This window comes from Leptinotarsa decemlineata, unplaced genomic scaffold (assembly GCF_025532065.1).
Source record: "Leptinotarsa decemlineata unplaced genomic scaffold, Ldec_3_MD MMD2_tig00026294_RagTag_RagTag, whole genome shotgun sequence".
In the NCBI taxonomy this organism is placed as follows: domain Eukaryota; kingdom Metazoa; phylum Arthropoda; class Insecta; order Coleoptera; family Chrysomelidae; genus Leptinotarsa; species Leptinotarsa decemlineata.
Window position 1 is genome coordinate 12,634,941 of NW_027412674.1, and position 20,918 is coordinate 12,655,858.

Below are 20,918 nucleotides of genomic sequence, written 5' to 3' on the forward strand. Positions count from 1 at the left end.
GGGACAGATAAATCAGTGCCTGCATTATCTCAACACTCTCCACAATATGAATTCACGGTCGAAATTGAACAAAACGAAGGCAACTTTCTTGATCTCATTATTACGAAAAGCAGTAATGAATTTCAGTTCAACATATTGTATAGAAAAAACACTTCTACGGACTGTACAATTTCAATGAATCCTTTCAGTCCATTATCACAAAAATCATCTGCATTCAGATGAATGATACATAGAGCATTAATGATTTCGTCATCGGAGAAGGCTTTTCAAGAAGAAATGAAGATTATGAAGCAGATAGCATTTATTAACCATATTCCAGTCAATTCTGTTGAGAAAATCATCTCCAAGAAAAACGAAAAATAGATCAGGAACTGACTATATCTAAATCATAAAAATCCTGAAATAGCTAAGAAATGTGTAGTAGTAAGCTTTTATTTTAGGATACATCCTAATCTTACAAAACATAATAACTAATTAACAATTTAAATTTCCACAGTGCCAAAAATATTAATAAAATTCAAATCTGTATATAGATAATAACAATAATGAAGATGAACCAAATAAAAAGATAATAATGAAAAATATACAATATATAAGACCCAATGTTGAAAACCAATATTGATATAGTAACTATATATAATATACATATTTTCCAACTAACTAACGCTCTAGGTATTCCAATAATTTACTTTCAAACCCTCTTACATTATTTTCCTCTTTAATGGCATTTGGTAAATTGTTAAATTCCCGTAGTCCCTCGTAGTGGTGGCGTTCCGCCACCAGTGTGAGTTCTATATATATGAAAATTATTATAAGATCTTGTCTCATGTTCATGTATTTGATTATTAAAAACCAAAAATTCATTGAAATATGTTGGTTGGAGACTTTTGGTTATTTTAAATATAAAAACCATTGTTAAAAAGAATAATCGATTTGAAATCGACAGCCATTGTAGTATATTTAACATGTGATCAATGGAAGTATAACGACTGCATGCAAATATAATTCTCATGCCCCTATTTTGGAGTTTTTGAAATTGGGAAAGCCTATTTTGGTTTATCAAATGCATTAAAGTTGGACAGTACTCAAAATGAGGTTTAATTATACAATTATATGTTAATATTCTGGAGTTAATAGTCAAATTATTTGCTATCCTAGAAAAAAATATAATTTTTTTGAAATTATTTTTATAACGTATTCAGCATGACTGTTCAAACTCAAAGTGTTATCTACAATAACTCCCAGATACTTTATTTCAGACACATATTCCAAGGTAGTGTTACCAATTTCAATTTTTATCTCATTATAATCAATAGAGTTCAGTTTATATTTAGTTGTTATCACCATAGCTTTTGTTTTATTTGCATTTAATTTCAATTTATTCATATGTAAATATTTCTCGATGTTCTTCATAGAACCTTTGAGAGTATCTACAGAATCATTGAGTTCTGTATTCGAAGTATAAACTAACGTATCGTCTGCAAACAGATTAAGTTCATGTAGCCCAGGAACATAATGAATATCATTTAGGTATATAATAAATAAAAGTGGAACAAGTACACTTCCCTGGGGAACACCAATGTTGATATCTATCTCATCAGATATTTTTGAACCAATTTTTGTTTTCTGTTTTCTTTCAGTAATATAACTTAGAAACCAGCACAGAGCCTGTTAACCCATAATAATTTAATTTTTTTATCAAAATTTTTCTGTCAATTGTTTCAAATGCGCGCTTGAAATCAAGAAAGACAACTACAGAGAAAGTATACTGAATAGCTGATTCACAGGAATGCTTTTTTCTGAATCCTGTTTACCTAAGAATAATTCATTATCATCCAAGTATGCAACTATTTGTTCATAAACTGCTAGTTCAAAGACTTTCTCCAAAGTTGGTAGTGTATTAATTAGGCGGAAATCGCTTGCTTCAATTGTATTACTAACCTTTGGTGTAGGAATAACAGAAGTTATCTTCAGTTGATCTGGAAATGTTCCTTCATCCAGAGATGTATTCACCAGGTTTAATATCACATACTCAAATACCTCGAATGTTTCTTTTAAAAATTTGCTATTCAATACTTCAGACTTGTTTTTATTGTCTATGGAATGAATAATCTTCCGCAGTTGACTCATCATTAATAGTTTAAATTTGGAAAAAGAACTGTATATAGCTGAATAATTTGTGGATGACCATTCATCAGATTGAGAGATACTCTTAGAGATATTTGAAATACTATTAGCAAAGTAATTAATGAAATTCTCAGCTATCTCATGTTCATTTTCACTAACTGTTATTGAATTGTTTTCACGAAAGATGATTCCATTCATTTTACTATTGTTAACCGGATTTATTATTGATTTGAGATGTTTCCATATCTGTCTTGGATTATTACGATTTGCGTCAATTTGCTGTTCATAAAAAAGTATCCTCTTCTTTTTTAACATATTAACATACTGATTTCTAACAATTTTATAGTTTTCCCAGAATTGTTCACGCTGAGGTGAGCTGTAATTATTTTTAAATGTTTTATATATTGTGTTTCGTTCCTTAGCTTTATTTTTCAATTCCAAATCATAGTAAGGTAACTTGATATTTTTTATTGAGATAGTGTGTTCAGGTGCAAGATTATCTATAATTATTTTAGTTTTATCAAATATTTCATTCAAGATTTCGTTAACATCGATTGAATTCAATAGCCATGTTTGATCAATCAGTTCAATATTTATGTTTGAATATGTCTCAGAAGTAATATTTCTAACAATCAGCTTATTTTCAGGAATATTTATATTAGATTTGAAACAACTGACAGATATGCTAATATAAGCTATTCAGGAAAGCTCTCCGAAAACAACTATTTTTCAAGATTCAACATAATTGCATTGCAAGAGGAAACGGAATAAGATTCTGTCTGTCGAGTTCTGAAACACCCTGTATGAAACAAGAAATCTAACTCTCGATAGCAACGCAACTGGCCCGATTCATTGCAATGGAAATGAAAAAATTCCGTATTCCCTTCTTTTTCAGATTTAAGGAGGGTCAAATAAAAACGGATCGCATCAAGGATCTCGACACTGACGAAGTGGACGTAAAATGGAACGGGATCATGGGAGATTTGGTGTCTGGTGCGGCGCATATGTCTTTTGCGGCCTTGAGCGTTTCAAGCACTCGCAGCGAAGTGATTGACTTCAGCGTCCCTTATTTCTTCAGCGGAGTGTCTTTTTTAGCTGCTCCTCAGCAGAAATCGGAAATACCTCTGATGGCCTTTCTGCTGCCTTTTTCTCTCGAGCTGTGGTGTGCAATTTTTACAAGTGAGTGTTGCAGACGATTTATTGTACAGTGGGTTTCAAACTATACTGATTATCTTCAAACACAATTCAATTTTTGAATAGAACTGGCCGATACTCAGTAACAATCCATATTCAAACCCATTAATACAGTTCATTGCATGATTTCAACTATAAAGGGTTTAAAAAAAATCGCGACACGTGTTTCGCTATATATAATAGCTTTCTCAAGCGTAAAATATTTCACACAGCCTTTGCAATTCCAGCGACATGATTGTACCAAGACATATTGGTGTCCAATTCAACCACCAACAAACTTATCGAAGCATAAAGCGAAATTGTCTGACCTGACATTATTATATCCAGGTTGGAGACATTTATCTTCTTGGAGAAATCCGATGTCTAGGTTTTTATGGCACTGAATTGAACCTGGTTACTTCCACTCCAATTCGAAATTACTTCTATATCCTCATTAAGATAAGCAACCTCCTGCTGTCTATCCTACGTATAGTCTAGTTCACATGTACTTTTTTTTGTAACATTTTTCAGCCCTGTCCAAAAATTACGACCAAGGTGTCATTAAATTCGTATTTTTTCCTAGAAAGTTCAAGGAAAGGTCCGAAAACGCGCCGATAAAAATTACAAAAGTTATAAACAATTAAGTGAAAAAAAATGGGGCTTTAGATTTTTTTTTATTTTTTCTCGGAAAATTTTTAAAATTTTGGAAATTTGAAAGAAGATTTGAAAAGATCAATGAATTTGCGTATAAAAAGTCTCAACTTCCGAAACTGTATTTTGATAATTTATAATTTTTACACAGCCCTGAAAATAAAGCCAAAGGCGGGTAGTCTGGCTTCCGGGCGCCTTCCGTCACTCTGACATAAAAACAAAAAAAAATATTTAAACATATCAAATGTAAATATAAAGAAATGAAAAAATTCATGTGATGTTGGGATACATCAATAAACAATAATCCGCAGTCAAAAAATTTTATCCCAATTTTAACGTTAATTATAAATTTGTTAAATAATAACTTTTTCTGAATTGAAAGTTAATATAAAAATCCCTATAATTATCAAACTAAAACCCTGGCATTTTTTTTTCCTTTAGTGAAGTTATCCTTGATAGGCAAAAAAATAGATTACCGTTGCCAAAATGAAAAAATGAAAAAAAATACATTACAATTTTTTTTTATTTTTCATTGTTTCAATGTCTCATGGCTAAAAACTAATTAATATATTTTTTTAATTTTTTACAGCTATTGTTAATGAATTTATTACAAACAAATACACTGTTTATAAGCAACTTGAAATTTTTTTTGCATTATGTTAGTGGAAAAAAATCATGATTTTTAGAAAAAAAATGGTTTCTTAAAAAAATTTCATTGTTGCTAAAAAATGCGTTTGTTAATTAACAATCGTTTTTTGCAACTAAATATTAAAATTAAGGAGCCGCTTTTTTTAATCATGAATTGTATTGTTCTTTAAGGTTTTGAAAACACTTTTTTTTATTCTTTTTTTAATTGTTTATTTCAAAAAAATTGTTATAAACAAATATTTTTTTTTTAATTTTTTTTTCAATACTTTGTTCTATAATGAAAGTAACTATCTGTTTTTTTTCAATTCATTCTATTTTTTTGTAAACTTTGAATATTGTGATACCTTGATACTTGTCTTTTTCATTCGCTCCTTCGCTTTTATAATTATATAATTATAATAACAGTTATGCAGTTATAATGCAGTTATGACAAATATGCTTCAAGTCTTTTTTGTTCATTATGAATTTATTAACAATTTCAATCCAGATATAGAATATTTTGTAAATCGTTAGCACCAGTATTTGTTTAGTTTTAACATTCTGAATTAAAATTCTTGTTTCGTACTGTATTTTACCTTCAATTATATTATTTTTATATTATATATTATATTATATATTATATTTTTTTTCAGAGGTGTATTCCTCAATAGTTAATTGTCACGATAAATAAAAATATCATCAGTAACAATAAATATACTTTTTTTTAATAATATAATATAATAATAACTTATTTGCTCATAGCAATAACAGCAACTCATAGAAGGTAAAACCTTGTGCATGTGCATGTGCATGTAGTATGATCTATGAAATGTAATAATGAAATAAAAATAATAGTAATAAATATAATGAAAGTGCAGATATGTATATATAAAAGTGTGTTATGTACAGTATACGTTTAGGTCAAAGAGTTATACAATGAAAATAAAATATAACAATAAAAGTGCATTGAATATGGGAAAATAGGTAAAGATGGGTGCCCACAAAGATATTAATCTATTTTTTTTTTGTTCATTTTTCATGAATCTCTTTTGATGTTCACAAATATAAGCAGAGTATTTAAGGCAGTTCAAGTTTAATGTAATTTATAGATTTCTTTGTCTCTGTGTTGTTAGAGTTCAATTTATTTTAAACTTTTTTTATAAATTTCTGTTTGGAAAGCTTCAAAATTTGCTCGGGAGGCTGGTTTAAAATCCATACCTTCAACTTTTTTTTAAATATGAAACGATCATTTAGTATTTTCATTTCTTTTGGGGTTTTTCATTAATTAATATCGGACATAGATAAGAGAAGAATCTTTGGTTTCTTGTAGTACCAAACTATGGTATTCTGGTTATTTGATTTTTCAGTCAAGTATTGTATAAATAGTCTATTTGGGGCAATTTGTACTCGTGTTGGTGATGGTTAAATGCAAGATTAAGAAAGTATAGTTGATGGATTGTAAATAGCTCAGATTCTTGGAATAGTTTGTCTGACGGAAATCTGTAGTTTTTATCATACATTATCTTTATCAGCTTGATATCATTTAATATGTGGGTCGCGAAAAAATTCCTCAATGAAGGTGGGTCCCCAGGGAAAAAAGTTTGGGAAACGCTGTACTAGAGTAAATTGCAAAAGAAGGTGGAGGTTTCCGTTGGGGAAAAATTAATTCAATTGACTCCTGCTCTAATATTGAAGTTTCGTTTTCATTCGTTTTATTAGATCTATAACTCCAGAAAGTAGCAACACAAACTAAAAAATGTATTTATATTTTATTAAAACAACGATAAAAAAAAAACAACAATGAAAATTAATTGGCGTTCCGGGGTGACTTCATTGCTTCCAGTGGCGCATTTGCTTTTTCAGCTGCAGGAAACCCTGAAAAACCTGCAGCACATCATCATCTGGAAATCTTCATCTGCCAATGTCGTCTCTCTCATGAAACAAAGTGTAGGGTGTCTCCAGAGGCTCCAATAGATTCAATACATCACCAGAACACGACTATCGTCAAACTTAAACCAGTCCGTTTCTCCTTTGACCAAGGCGTAATAATGACCAAATTCAACGCCAGAACCACAGTGAACAAAGACTGCATGAATATTATAATAATGGTCTGCTAGGTTGAAATTTTCATCTATTTCGAACCTTCCAAAGAGTTTCTTGCTTCCGTCAGAGGTTGAGTCTTGTTTGAAGATCGTCAGTGTTATTATTAGATTGACTGGTGCCTCAGCTATACTTGTTTCCTTATAACAGTCAGTTAATTTGGCGCATGTTTGGCAATGCAGTCGATCATCACCTGTTAAAAATTCCATTTTCAGATGATTTAACGATAAGCTTTGCACGGACTACTTATTACTCATATTAGGAAAAGCTAGATGAAGTTTCAGAAATTCACATAAGTTTTCGCTACCTCTTGAACATTTATTACAAAGTTAACGAGTGAGGATTTTTCCAGCAAAAGATTCACAAACACAAGACGAGATGGACTGTACGGAATCATTTTTGTTTTGTTCACGAACTAAAAAATAAAAAATAATTCGAAACTATTTTGAGATTGTGTTCAATATCGATAATGAAGTCCTATGGCTTGACGTAACTGACGACATTCAATAATTCTGAAATCAGAATAAATCTATTCACAAAAAAAAAATGTTTTGTTGTGAAAAGCCTTGAATGCTTCAAATTATATTTTTACTATGGCTTTAATCTGATGAACAATGGTTATTTAGGACCCCACGCTTTTTTACAACAAAATAATTTTTTTTGTAAATAGATTCATTCTAATTTCAGACCTACTTTGTATTTCTTACTTTGTGTTGCTATTGAAACGTGTTTTTTCAGTTTGGACTATTATTTCTTCTCCACTTTTTAGTTTGTCTTGTATTTTCGAGCCCGTTTGTTTCAATATAAAATATATCCGTATACGCAGATAGTGTGGCTAGTGTGGCTGTCTCTCTTGCTCTCACACAGAGACTGTGTGAGAAAATCATTCAATTCTGGTAATCCCGATCAGAATAATGAGATGTACTTATGAAATTTTTGTATTGTCACCGATTCTTGATAAGGGTATAAAGTTTAAAATACATCTTTTCGTTTGAAGTTAGTCAAAATCGATTCCAAAGGAGTCGGTTAACTTACAAACATACAAGTTAAGCTAATAAGAGCTCGTTTAAAAAAATATTTTTCTGTCTTGAACTCTATCGACGAACATTCAGTGTCTCAAGACGGCCTCCTTCAGTTATTAAATGTCGACCCTCTGATTTAACCCTCACACGCTAAAATACGTTTCGTAGATAAGGAGAAAATGCCCGCACAAAATTGTTCCTGCGATTTAGTACCGATAAAAAGTGGCGAGCTTAATAATGGAAGGATAAAGTGCTCAGTCAGTAGGATTTGATATTGCCACGACATGAAAATCCAAGAGACACTAGAGAATGACCTAAAAGTTTGACAGAGTGTATGGCATCCAGTTCGTTGGTTTTATATCATTATTGAAAACTAAATATAAAAAATGATGTGAATGAAACACGCAACACGAAAGTAAGGCAAGAAAAGTTGAGTATATTTACGGTACTTTCGAAAAAATCAATTTATTCATATTGTTAATGAATTCATACCTGACCTTTTCAGGTAGATTCATTCAAACAAGTAGGTAAAATGTTAGAGCAGGGGTCTCCAAACTACGGTCAGCGGGCCAAATTCGGCCCGCCAGTGTCATCAATCCGGCCCGCGACAGCCAATGATTTACTGTCATCAATCTGGCCCGCGAGAGCCAATGATTACCTAATTGTTACTATTGCTGTGATAAGTTGAAGAAGAAAACATAGAATGATAATTACTCGGTTTTATTTACTTGCAAATTAAACTTAACGACAGAAATGATGACAAAGAAAACTTAACTTAAGTATCTAAGTTTAAGCATATTAATAACTAACGAATAATTGAAATGAATCACAATAAAACAAAAACACTAATGATATTTATGTAATTGTGATTTTCCACCGACAATACTTTGTAGTTGTGGATCAACTTTACTTGTACCAATTATCAAAAGAGATTTAAGATGCTCATCGGTTAATTGAGATCTGTAAACATTCTTTGTGTACTTCATCTTGGAAAACGTTTTCTCACACAAGTAAGTAGTACCAAAAACAGAAAACAACCCACGAGGAAATTTATGCAAATTATCAAATTGTTCCAGCAACAAAGATGAATTTTGATATTTGTTCTTGAGCATATCACTGCACCGTAAATCAATAATTTCCATTTGGATTTCCGGAGCCAGGGTTTCAATGTCAGAATCAAAAGGATTTTGAAAAAGCTTAATTATATTCGCAATGACATCAAAATCTGAAAAACGAGTATCAAAACTTATCTTCAAAGCACTCAAAGTTTCGATTGCAAAATTGACGGAAAATTCAGTCTCTGTAGTGTGGCTGAATATTTCACATGTTTCAAAAAGTGTGAAACATTTTTTACGTAATTGCGATTGAAATAGTATCATTTTCTGCCTGAAGGATTTGATATTGGTGTATAAATCAGGGAGAAACTGATTTTCTCCTTGCAATCTCAAATTCAGTTCGTTCATATGATTTGTCAAATCGACATAGAAGGATAACTTCCACATCCATTCACTAGTTTCTGAATCGGCAAAAGGACGCTTCTTCTCATTTAAAAAAAAATCGATCTCTGCTCGAAGTTCAAAAAAGCTCTCAAGGACTTTTCCGCAACTAAGCCAGCGTACGGTAGTATGATATGGTAAATCATTTCCTCCAATCTGTTAAATAAACTCGCGGAATTGTCGGTGATCAGCCCAGTGGATCTGATGAAGTTAACAACTTCAGGCATATCCAAATATTTTCCGCACAAGGACTGTTGATGAATGATACAATGTAAGACTAATGTTTCTGAACCATCATCATTTTCTACAGCCTTTGACACAAGTGCAACCACTCCTTTATTTTTACCTTACATATTTTTGCCTCCATCAGTTGTTATAGATTTCAAATTTCTCCATCGAAGGTTCTTTTTAATAATGGCATTTTCAACCCCCTTAAAAATATCTGCGCCAGTTGTCGTGCCGTGAATACTATCAATATCAAGAAGTTCTTCATACACTTCATAGCTTTTATCTACTCCGCGAATAAAAATCAACACCTGAACAGTATCTGACACATCCGTTGACTAATCCAATGCTAGATAAAACCACTCATGATGTCTATTTTTGTCAGACAGTTGAGATGATATATTTTCTGCGATGTCTTGCACCCTCCGAGCCACGGTGTTTCCTGACAAACTGACACTTTTAAATAAATTTACCTTTTCGAGGCATATTTCTTCGGCTACTGCAATCAAGCATTCTTTTATCATTTTTCCATCGGTGAATGGTTTGCCACGTTTTCCGACTTCAAGAGCCACCCGAAAGCTGGCGCGAGTTGCAGACTCTTGTTCAGTATTCGCTTTGATAAACAAAGATTGCTGCGATTTGAGTCCGCGTTTCAAAGCTTCAAATTTTTCCTTCCGCAAACTTCCTGTATTCTTGGAGTAACTTTGAAGATGTTTTGATTCATAGTGTCATTTAGTTAGTCTTTGAGAACAGCTATGGTTTCATTACAAATTAAACATAGCGCCTTATTACTGGACTGAATCACAAAATACTGAAAGTCCCATTTTTCTTGGAACATTCTGCATTCACTGTCGATTTTTCGCTTCTTTTCCATACTAACAAATCACACATAAAAACAATAAGTCAAATCAAAATAGTTTTATTGACGGGTGTTACTTTATTTCACAATAGACAGTTTCGCTTCCTTCGCCTTTCCTACGCAGACTAACTCGTAGTTGCGCCGCTAGCTCTTTTATATGCAATCATTACTGCTATCTCGAGGTGATCGGAATACACTAGCTCGAACCAGAACTTTCTCGAACCAACGCGGTAATTCCAAATATTTAATTACGCCTAATGCCACCTAGCGGGTAGCTGAAAAAGATAGTACATAGTACCACTACTCGCCACTAGATGTCGTTAAGTGTCACAATACACAATAATAATAGAAATGCAAAAAAGCGTAAGTTTGCTTAGGTCACGCACTTTGCGACTATCCTAGTCTAGAAATATAGTTAAGGGCAGAAATTGGCCCTTGGAACAAACCCGAAGCCCGAAGGCTCCAAAGTTTGGAGACCCCTGCTCTATAGGATTAAAGTCAAGGTGGTATGGTATATGGTATGGTATAGAAAGGTATGCTCGTGGGCCCTCATAATTTCATCAATTTTATACATTTTATATCGCGGTTTATGAATTTTAATCACACTATACAAATCAATTTTTAACATATCTTCTGTAAAAAGTATATTTCGTTGCCTTCATTTCGATCTATTACATAAAGTAGGAGACTCATTTACCTGCGCATTGTGATAGGCAGCATTGTCTATCACTAAAACATCCTTTGTTGGTAGATTAGGAATAAGCATCTCCTGTAGCCAGGAGATATAATTCGTGAAGTTCATCTCGTTATGATAATCACCTAACGTCGTATTTGATCTAAATTTCAAATAAGCATTTTTCACAAAACCACTTTCACTGCCCGCATTCACTATTATTAGTCTTTGTCCTTTTGATACTGTTTTATATAAACCTTCAATACTTTTGATATTCCAGGTTTTTATGTGGGTATGCGAAGAATGAATATAGGTTTCGTCAATGAAAATTAAGGGTCGCTTTTCTTCTTGGAATTTTCTCATACTTCGCAAAAAATTTGTTCTAAACTAAACGATATCTGACTTTTCCACTAATAGTTTTCGATTATTTTTCGTTTTCCTCCAACAAAATCCCATGTCATGCATAACTTTTCTCAAGCTTTCATAGGAACCAGCATAGTTATTTTCGGATTTGAGTTTATGATGTATTCACCCAAGAGTTGAAACCTTTTTATCGACAGTATGATAATTATTAACAAATCTTCGAAGCAATCCTTTATCAAAGCCATCTGAGCTAGTTTTAAATGCAGCTTTCTTCCTTTTCATATTTGGTGTCAAAAAAGCAGCGGCTTCTCCATTCTCAATCGATTTCATTTCCTTTGGAATTCATTGTATACTGCTTAAACTCACGCCAGTTGCTATAGCAGCTCTTTCTTGAACTTTTTTGAAGTCTTTCATAGGTTTATTTTCTGCCGCTTCTCGTTGCATAAAAAAATTACATTGGCTATAACTTCCCTCGTTTGACTTGTCAGCACTTTACGATTTAGGTTTGATTCAAACTCCATCCTGGTTAAGTTACAATACTCAAATTGTACGCTTTATGCTTTATTTCTGCTCGGACTGTATACTTGGTTAACCCGCGATGCTCACTTCACAACAGACAAATTCGACTGAATGGGCTGTGGGCGTCTTAAATTAGGATTTTGCAACTTTTTTTTATTCTTGATAAACTGTAATAATAAGTTTTAATATGGATTTTCATACAGTATCGGTCAGTTCTATGAATTCCATTTGTACTCAAAAACGGTTGCAGAACAATTTTTTTAGATATCCTTCCGGATCGAATGAGCCATCACACGTATTTTTTCGACCATTACCTCTATTTTTCACTAACTAGACTAATAAGTAAAACATACTAAGTGTGACAAAATTCCATTTTCAAATATACATTCGACGATTCAAAATTCGCCCAGTATTCGACCATTCGTCCTCTCTGCCATGCCTGTAACCATTTACTTCTGAATGTTGCATGCAATCACTCATTCACGAAAATAAAAAGCGCGAAAAAACCGTTCAATTTCTCTCGAAGTTTTACAGCTCCGACGCTAATATAACTTTTTTCTTCCAAACTAGGTCTGAACATAACTGCTATCGCAGTGGCTATCTACGAGTGGCTGAGTCCTTTCGGCCTGAATCCCTGGGGAAGACAACGATCCAAGAATTTCAGCATGAGTTCGGCTCTCTGGGTGATGTGGGGATTGTTGTGCGGCCATCTTGTCGCATTCAAGGCCCCCAAGAGTTGGCCCAATAAGTTTTTAATCAACGTTTGGGGAGGGTTCTCAGTCATTTTCGTCGCCAGCTACACCGCCAATATTGCAGCTCTGATTGCGGGGCTGTTCTTCCACCTTACCGTCAGCAATTATCACGACAGGAGCGTAAGTTGAAACTACACTTATTCGATTTTCACATTTAAAAAATATTTTTGGAATTAAATTTTCACAATGAACTGTAGTGTGATGAAATTCCCACTTTTGTATTTTTTAAAAGGAAATACACAAGCACTACAGGGAAATCCTTAAGGCGCTCTCGGAGCGGTGCCTGTGCGAAAGTAGCGATTCACATTGGATTTGAATCGCTGGAGATTACCTTTATTTGGAAAAACGTTTTCAGGAAGTTTATTCCACATAAACGCAGTTTTTCAGATGGAAGAGTTCTTAAACAGTGAAGTTCGAGGTGTACTGAGTTGAACCTCAAAACGATGAGCAGCCCCAGTCCGTCGCGTATTTCTAATATGTACCGCTCTTGGTGGAATCAAATGTGCCAAGTCATTTGAACACCTCCCGTGAAAGTAACAATAAAAGAAAGACAAATCTCCAACCTTCCTTCGTTGTTCCAGGCTATCAAGGTTGCAGGTGATGTTCGCGTCTCTAATCAGCCAGATGACTTTTTTCCGGATGGAATCCAGCAACGTCACAGTATGTTTGGGGGCAGGGCTCCATACTTGAGAACAATACTCCAAAGAAGGTCTGATCTAAGCTTTATAAAGCATCAAAAGTTGCTGAGGTGTGTACAGTTTTTTGGTTTGGAACAGTGTAACAATCTCTTGAGAAGCAGCCTTTGCAATTCCAGTGACGTGATTGTACCAATTTATTGATTGTGTGATTGTGATTGTGTCCATTTTAACCCCCAACAAACTTCCGTAGCAGAAAGCGGAATTGTCTACGGTTCGGAGACATTTATCTTCTTGGATAAAACCGTTGCCTGGGTTTTTGTGGCGTTGAATTGAACCTGGTTACTTTCACCCCAATTCGAAATCACTTCTAGATACTCATTAAGATATGCAAACTTCTGCTGCCGGTGAAGATGTGCCTCTGTAACCGATGTTCTGGAATCCAAATGGAATGACGAGACAAGTGTATTAGTGTGAAGTTACCCACAACTTTTCATCCACAGTTTATGACGAAGGACAATCGAACAGGGTTTAGAATGAGATTTGCGAACAGTGTTGCCAGATTGCAAATATTAATAATTTTACCTGTATTTCGATGTTATCATTTTAAAAACACAATATATTATTGAAACATGTCGAATAAATGAGTCAGCATTCTACATAAACTCATATAAGTGAGTAACTTGACTTTTTTGAGTAATTCAGTTCCGAATATATGGAACTATTTTTTTTCGCATCCAAGGAACGTATGGTACGCAAATCAGGTTGGGCACGTCGATAGATATACTTAAGAAGAAATAATTCTGAAATTTTCGTCAACAAACTATTTTTGATGAGTGAGAAATTTGATATTTTGTGAATGAGTCTTTCCTGGACATTGTTCAACGCAGGATATTTCAAATGACATACTTTTTACAAGTCATAACATTTTTACCGATAAACTAATTTTCCAGTTCTCATACGCTACCTGTTTCGGTACAAATGAATTTCTCGTGAATAATATTTTACTCTTATTTCACATTTTCTTCGGTATTAATGCTTGTATACGGACTCTTGGCTGATATAATGAGTTTATATAGAATGCTGACTCATTTATTCGACATGTTTCAATAATATATCGTGTTTTAAAAATGATAACATCGAAATACAGGTAAAATTCTTAATATTCGCAATCTGGCAACACTGTTCGCAAATCTCATTCTAAACCCTGTTCGATTGTCCCTCGTCATAAACTGTGGATAAAAAGTTGTGGGTAACTTCACACTAATGACAAGTGTGCTATTGTCAGCAAAGCAATATATTGGATTATTGTTTTTTTCCAATAAGTCGTTGATATACAATAAAAAAAAGTTTGGAGAAAATATGGATCCCTGGGGAACACCAGCGTTGATGATAAAAATATTCGAGAGAATATATTGGGCAACTTGATAAAAACATTCTCTGTATAGAATCAAAATGAATGCAGGTCGTATAGCAAAACTGCTTTTCTCTCACTCAAATAAGAAAATAGCAATAATGTCAAGGTGGAAATGACTAGCACTTCAGTTTGCGAAAGCAAGAGCGTGGTTGGACTTTCGATTTTCTATAGAAATTCAATTGAAAGTTTCAAAAGGGGTCTTCAAATCAACTGGTCCCACTTGGACGCCACCTACAGTGAATAACAGAAATGGTGTAGTCTCTTCTCAATACTCGTCACTTTAGATTAACTCATATGCACTTACAGAGGAGATACTTCCATAAAAAAATCTACGATGATTGAGGTAACTGTTTCTATTATCATTGAAAAATAAGTGAAGTTTTTCTTTAAGGTTGACGGTTTTATTGAAAATAAATAATGATGTAGAATGAAGGTGATATACTGAAATCCGAAAAGAAAATTCGGAAGGCATTGGGCGTAGTAAAGTAGCGTAGACAGGAATTTCGTTTGGGGCGGGTCCAAAACCAGGGGGGCCCGGGGCTACCCCCGGTACTGAATAGAGGGGTTTAAACTAATTTTAACACTTTCCATATTCGAAAAAACTTCATATTTCAAGGAAATATTTTTGAAATTCATGATTTTTCAATATTATTATTTCTTTTATGATGAAACAAAGTGATTGTGTTTCATCCAAATAAACATAAATAGAGTTTTTGGCTTTCTACTACTCCATCTCGATACAAAAAGATGAGGAAATCTTCCAAAGAAAGGAAGGAAGTAATCTTTGGAAGATTGCCTCATATTTTTTGTATTGAGATGGAGTAGTAGTAAGCCAAAAACTTTCTTTCCCAAAAACTAATCACTCCTAAAAATATAACCCTTTCAATTCAAATAAATAGAGTGTTGTAGTTTGTCCAGGGTTTCAAACTATCTCAAATAGATGAGTAAGGCTAGAGAAACAACTGTGTAGAGCAATAGTTGTAATATATTTATAACGTTTAACATTACATAAATGAATTTAACAAAATAATGCTCTAAGTTACAGCACTAGATGCTGGCATGCGAACTAGACTCACTGTGACAGTCCAGTCGAAATTTGGCCAGCTATACAAACACCGCCATTACACTACCCGGGCGGCCAAGTTCAAACGTATCGTTTGATAATTTATGATTTAAACAAAAGCACAAACCAACAATGGTGTGGTGATTTAATGTTTGCACACAAGAGTAATGATAACTTTTCTTTCTTCCACCTGCTCCATGGTTAATTTATTTTTTAATGTGTCTTAAAATTTCTGGGGTGTCCAGATCCCGCTTTCGCCACCCCACTGGCGTAGTACGCCAATCGATTCTATTATTTTTTCATCAGATCAATACCGTATATTGCTCAGGAGAGTGGTGTTGTGACTTTATCAGTTGTACATCATCTACATAATAATTTATTTACAATGAAACCGTTCAACATTTATTTTATCATTTCATCTTCAAGTTTTCAGTTTTCAATTTTCATCAACCCTGATGCCACAAAGTCCCCGACACGTTTTAACCTTTTACTTTAACTTGATTGGTGTATCGCTAACGACGTATCATTTTTGTCAACGAAGCAGATTAGTTTGTATGGTGAGTGGTTTTTCAGCTCAGATGGTAAAAGTTCGTCTCTTCCGCCACAAAGTATATGTTCTGCTGTTTCATCTTTTTCCAAACAGAGGCGACACACACTATCTTCCGACAGTCTGAGTCTCTGCATATGTGCCCCAGGGTTCTGTACTGGGACGAATCTTGTTTATACTATATATAAATGACCTATACTACCACGTACTTCCTAAAAAATGTTTTCTTTTTGCGGATGATACCACTTTGGTGGACTGTCACGGTAGTGTTAATGATTTGAGTGTTTCTGCCAACGCCACCATGAAGTCTGCAAGTAACTGGTTTGTTCCAAATAGACTTCTCCTTAATGAGGCTGAAAATCAAAATTTTGTAATTTCCACAAATACGTATTTAATCTCGGGTAAAAGTGTTAAGCTACTGGGGGTTCATATAGACGACAAATTGAACTGGCCATGTCATGTTGACAAACTGGCCAAGAAATTTATCAAGTGCAATATTTATGATTCGTAGACTGAAGGATTTCGCCGGTATCAGAGCGGTCAAATCTTCGTACTTTGGACTCTTCCATAGTCACATGGTATATGGCATAGTGTTGTGGGGGGATTCTTGTCATTCCAAAAAAATTTTTATATTGCAAAAAAGAGTTATACGTCTAATATCTAATGCCAACTTTAAAGATCATTGTCGCCCACTTTTTATTCATCTCAAAATTATGCCGATTCCTACAGCTTTTGCATATGAAACATTGATTGAAATTCATAAAAATAAATCAAAATACATTTTACAATCGCAACAACATGAATATCCTACAAGATCAGGAAATCTGATAAGAACTGAGAGATTCAGACTGAGCACCTCACAAAATAATTCATCGAATTTGAAATTTTCTATAATAAGTTACCATGTCACATAAAACAACTCAGTTTCTACTGTTTCAAGAAAAAACTGAAATAATTTTTTTTGAATCACTGTTTTTATTCTACAGATGAATACGTGTTATACAACATAGATAATTCATGTGACTTTGAGTGAGTAACAATTGTTCTCATTTTTAACATTAGTTGATTGATTGTTCTCATTATTATGTACACTGTTCTGTTATACAAGCATTGTGATGGTTTTATTTGTATATATGACGTCATATTTATAAATTTTTGTGTTTTGACTTGCTACAAATATTTGTTCAAAGGTATCACGTAGCCAATAAACTATTCTATTCTATTCTATTATGATTCAAATGACAGTTACCTGTAAGAAGGCCTGTTAGACATCGTAGTTCATCCCTACTGTAGTCCAACAACTGTTTGGTATCAAACCTTGAAGGATAAATAAAGGCGTTGGAGTGAGCCAATCCTGGAAGATTCTGCCGGAAGTCCATAAATCTTCTTGCCATCCAGGTTTGGCAAAGCCTCAAGCGATGCCAATGACAGGTTCTGGTTCGATGAAGCTGCTAGCAGCACCCTCCTTTGCAAGGAAGTCAGCAGCTTCATTACCTTCCAGGCCAGTATGGCCAGAAATTCAGATCAGAGATAATCTGTTAAGTCTTTCTATCTAGAAGAGTCGTTTTTGGCAATTTGCTACCAATTTAGATGTTGCTCGGTAGGAGCCAAGAGCTTCCAATGCCGCTTGACTGTCCGATAATATTTTTATTGACTCGTGTATGAGGTTGGAATTATCCAATCTCCCGCACACAATTCAATAGCGTAAATTTTTGCTTGAAATACAGTCGCATAAGTTCCTAGGCAGGCATACAGAGTGGTCCAACGAAAAGTTTGCACCTTGCTTTTCTCCTTTTTTGTAACTTAACGCAAAAATGCTTGGACAGGTCGATTTTGCTTTTGAGGGGGACACATTTTACATGTATTTTTCTACCTGTGCCTTCAACCCCCTAGCGAGGGTGAGTAACAACCCTGAAATTTTAAATGGAAAGTGGGGTCGAGTGATATATCATTTGGAAGGGCACAAAATTATCTTTCCAATGATACCTAATTTGTTGTATTTCACTCAAACATGTAGGTATTATGAAGAAAAACAACTACAACCCAGTACTTTGAAATGTGTAATTGACTTAGTAGAATCCTACTTCAGCAACTGCTGAAAATGTGACCCATTTGCTTCCATACAATAATACAGATTTTGTTCAAATGTATTTCTAACATTCTGTAGCATATCAGGTGTTATACTTCTGCACTCTGCTGTAATTCGTTGGCGAAGATCTTCTATGGACTCGGGATGCGTAGCAAAACATTTATTTTTCAAGTGTCTCCAAAGGAAAAAGTCTGAAGGCGATAAATCAGGTGACCTGGCAGGCCATTCGATGGGGCCTCTCCTTCCAATCCACCGTCCAGGAAACCGGTCATCTAAAAACTCTCTTACCGGAGCAACATAGTGAGGAGGTGCTCCATCTTGCTGGAAATGAAGCCGATCATCATTATGATTTTGGTCATTTTCAGTTATTTCTGTTATGAGAGGATCAATTGTATCTTCAAGCATATTCAGGTAGACCTCACCAGTTGAATTCCCAGGAATAAAAAGTGGCCCTACGATATGACTACCTAAAATGCCATACCAGACATTGATTTTTTGAGGGTACTGGGTATGGACCTCTCGGAATAAGTGTGGGTTACTGTCATCCCGGTAACGGCAATTATGCCTATTCACAGCTCCATTCAAAAAAAATGTACTCTCATCGGAAAAGCACGTGTTGAATGATAGGTGCGGATCATCAATTAGTAGCTGGCTCAGTTGTTCACAAAATTGCAGCCTTCTATCAGGATCATCTTCATTGAGTTCCTGTACTAATTTAATTTTGTACGGATGAAATTTATAGTCTTTTAATATCCGTATTATGGACGAACGGGAGACACCTGAGGCTGCAGCAAGCTGACGGGTACTTTGAATATGATCCAATTCAACATGTCCCAAAACAGCGACTTCCACTGCTTCATTTCTGATCGGTTTCCGTGGCTGGTGTTTCACATTATAGACAGATACGGTATCAACAAACTTTTGGACTAACTTTGCAACGTACGAATCATTCACATTTTTCCCGGCATGACTGTTATTAAAGAGGCGAGCAGTAAGTCTAGCACAACTATTATGTTGATAATAAAGTTTAACAATTTCAACTCGTTCAGGAATGGAATAAACCATTTTTACAATAAAGTTGAAATGATTTCAAAAGCAACCGAACTGAATCAATGAACGTTTGCCTAAATTATTTTTGTACACTTATGTGCTGTTGTTATTTGAACCAAAAAACGCACGAGAGAAATTGAGGAATGTAAAAATGATAAAAATGCCGTATTTTCCGCATTTTCATTAACACCAAAAATATCGAGTAAATGTTCTTGCATTTTTTATAACTATTCGAATGAATACAACAAATTAGGTATCATTGGAAAGATAATTTTGTGCCCTTTCAAATATCACTCGACCCTACTTTCCATTTAAAATTTTAGGGTTGTTACTCACCCCCTTAGGGGGTTGAAGGCACAGGTAGAAAAATACATCTTGAATGTGCCCCTCTCAGAAGCAAAATTGACCTGTTTGAGCATTTTTGCGTTAAGTTGCAAAAAAAGGAGAAAAGCAAGGTGCATACTTTTCATTGGACCACTCGATATATCTCTGTCCTGGGTCTGCGACTAAAAACACCTGCACCAGTACCGGAAGGTATTTTTGGTCCATCTGTGAATCAATTACTATTTGCTTTTAATATTTCGATACACCACTAGAAATGAGGTGAAATGTTGGGGTGGATGAAAATTACAAACTGTCGTGTCTTTGCTCAAAGTAAAGACACTCCATTGTATGGTGAAACACGTGTTGCATTCAGTGAAAATTTTACAATGAAGTTTTTTTGGAAAACGTTAAAATAATAATATAGAAATATCCATCTTACGTTCATGAATTGACAGCAAAATAAATGAATGTATTCCATAACTACAGAATCAGAATTTCTGATAGAATAGTGATTTTAAAACTATATTTTTTCAGGGAAACCTGGGAAAATCTCTCTACTGTGAACTCAGTGTTACGAAAATATGAACAACTGTTCCATCATTCATGTGACATCCTTGATGAAAGCCTGGGATGATTTTCTGTGTGCAAAATCAGTCATCCAAACTTATATCGAGATATTTGCACTAACTGAGTCTCGGGACACGCATTTCGTCGGATAATCAATTCAAATCTACTGCTTGTTATCATAATATAATCCATTTTCCGGTTTTCCTCTCTGCATCTCTTTTCATCATCTCTCAAAACCCATCAATCACCGGTGGCATTCTATCAATTATGTCTGATAAATGACATATCTTATGATGCGGAACTCCGATTATATTGTTTGAAAAGGATTATGATCCCTGTATTTAAATTCACTTCCGGCTAATAGAAATAATTCCAACCCGAGCTATGGATAATAGATAATACTTTTATGAGTTGATTTTTTTGTCTAGAGAAAACTATCAGGTATCATCATTCTGAGAGAACACACTATCACATAATTGAAATCAAGTCCCATTCAGGTAACACAAGATGATGAATCTCAATGGAAGATACGAGCTTCAAACTCAGAAGTCAATGTAGGTGTCCCGCAAGACTCTATTTTAGGCCCTATACTACTGTTTCTCTACATAACATAAATCGGTACAATATTTCCTAGGATAC

The 20,918-nt window shown here is 34.3% G+C and overlaps 1 protein-coding gene across 1 annotated transcript in view; it reads left to right on the top strand.

Annotated features, from left to right (window-relative positions):
• LOC111516554 (uncharacterized) overlaps positions 1-20,918 on the top strand; it is a 213,807-nt gene that overhangs the window by 163,247 nt on the left and 29,642 nt on the right. Inside the window, exons 7-8 of the mRNA XM_074180442.1 lie at positions 3,023-3,306; positions 12,406-12,707. Coding sequence (XP_074036543.1) covers positions 3,023-3,306; positions 12,406-12,707 — 586 coding nt within the window. The remainder of the gene's footprint in view (positions 1-3,022; positions 3,307-12,405; positions 12,708-20,918) is intronic.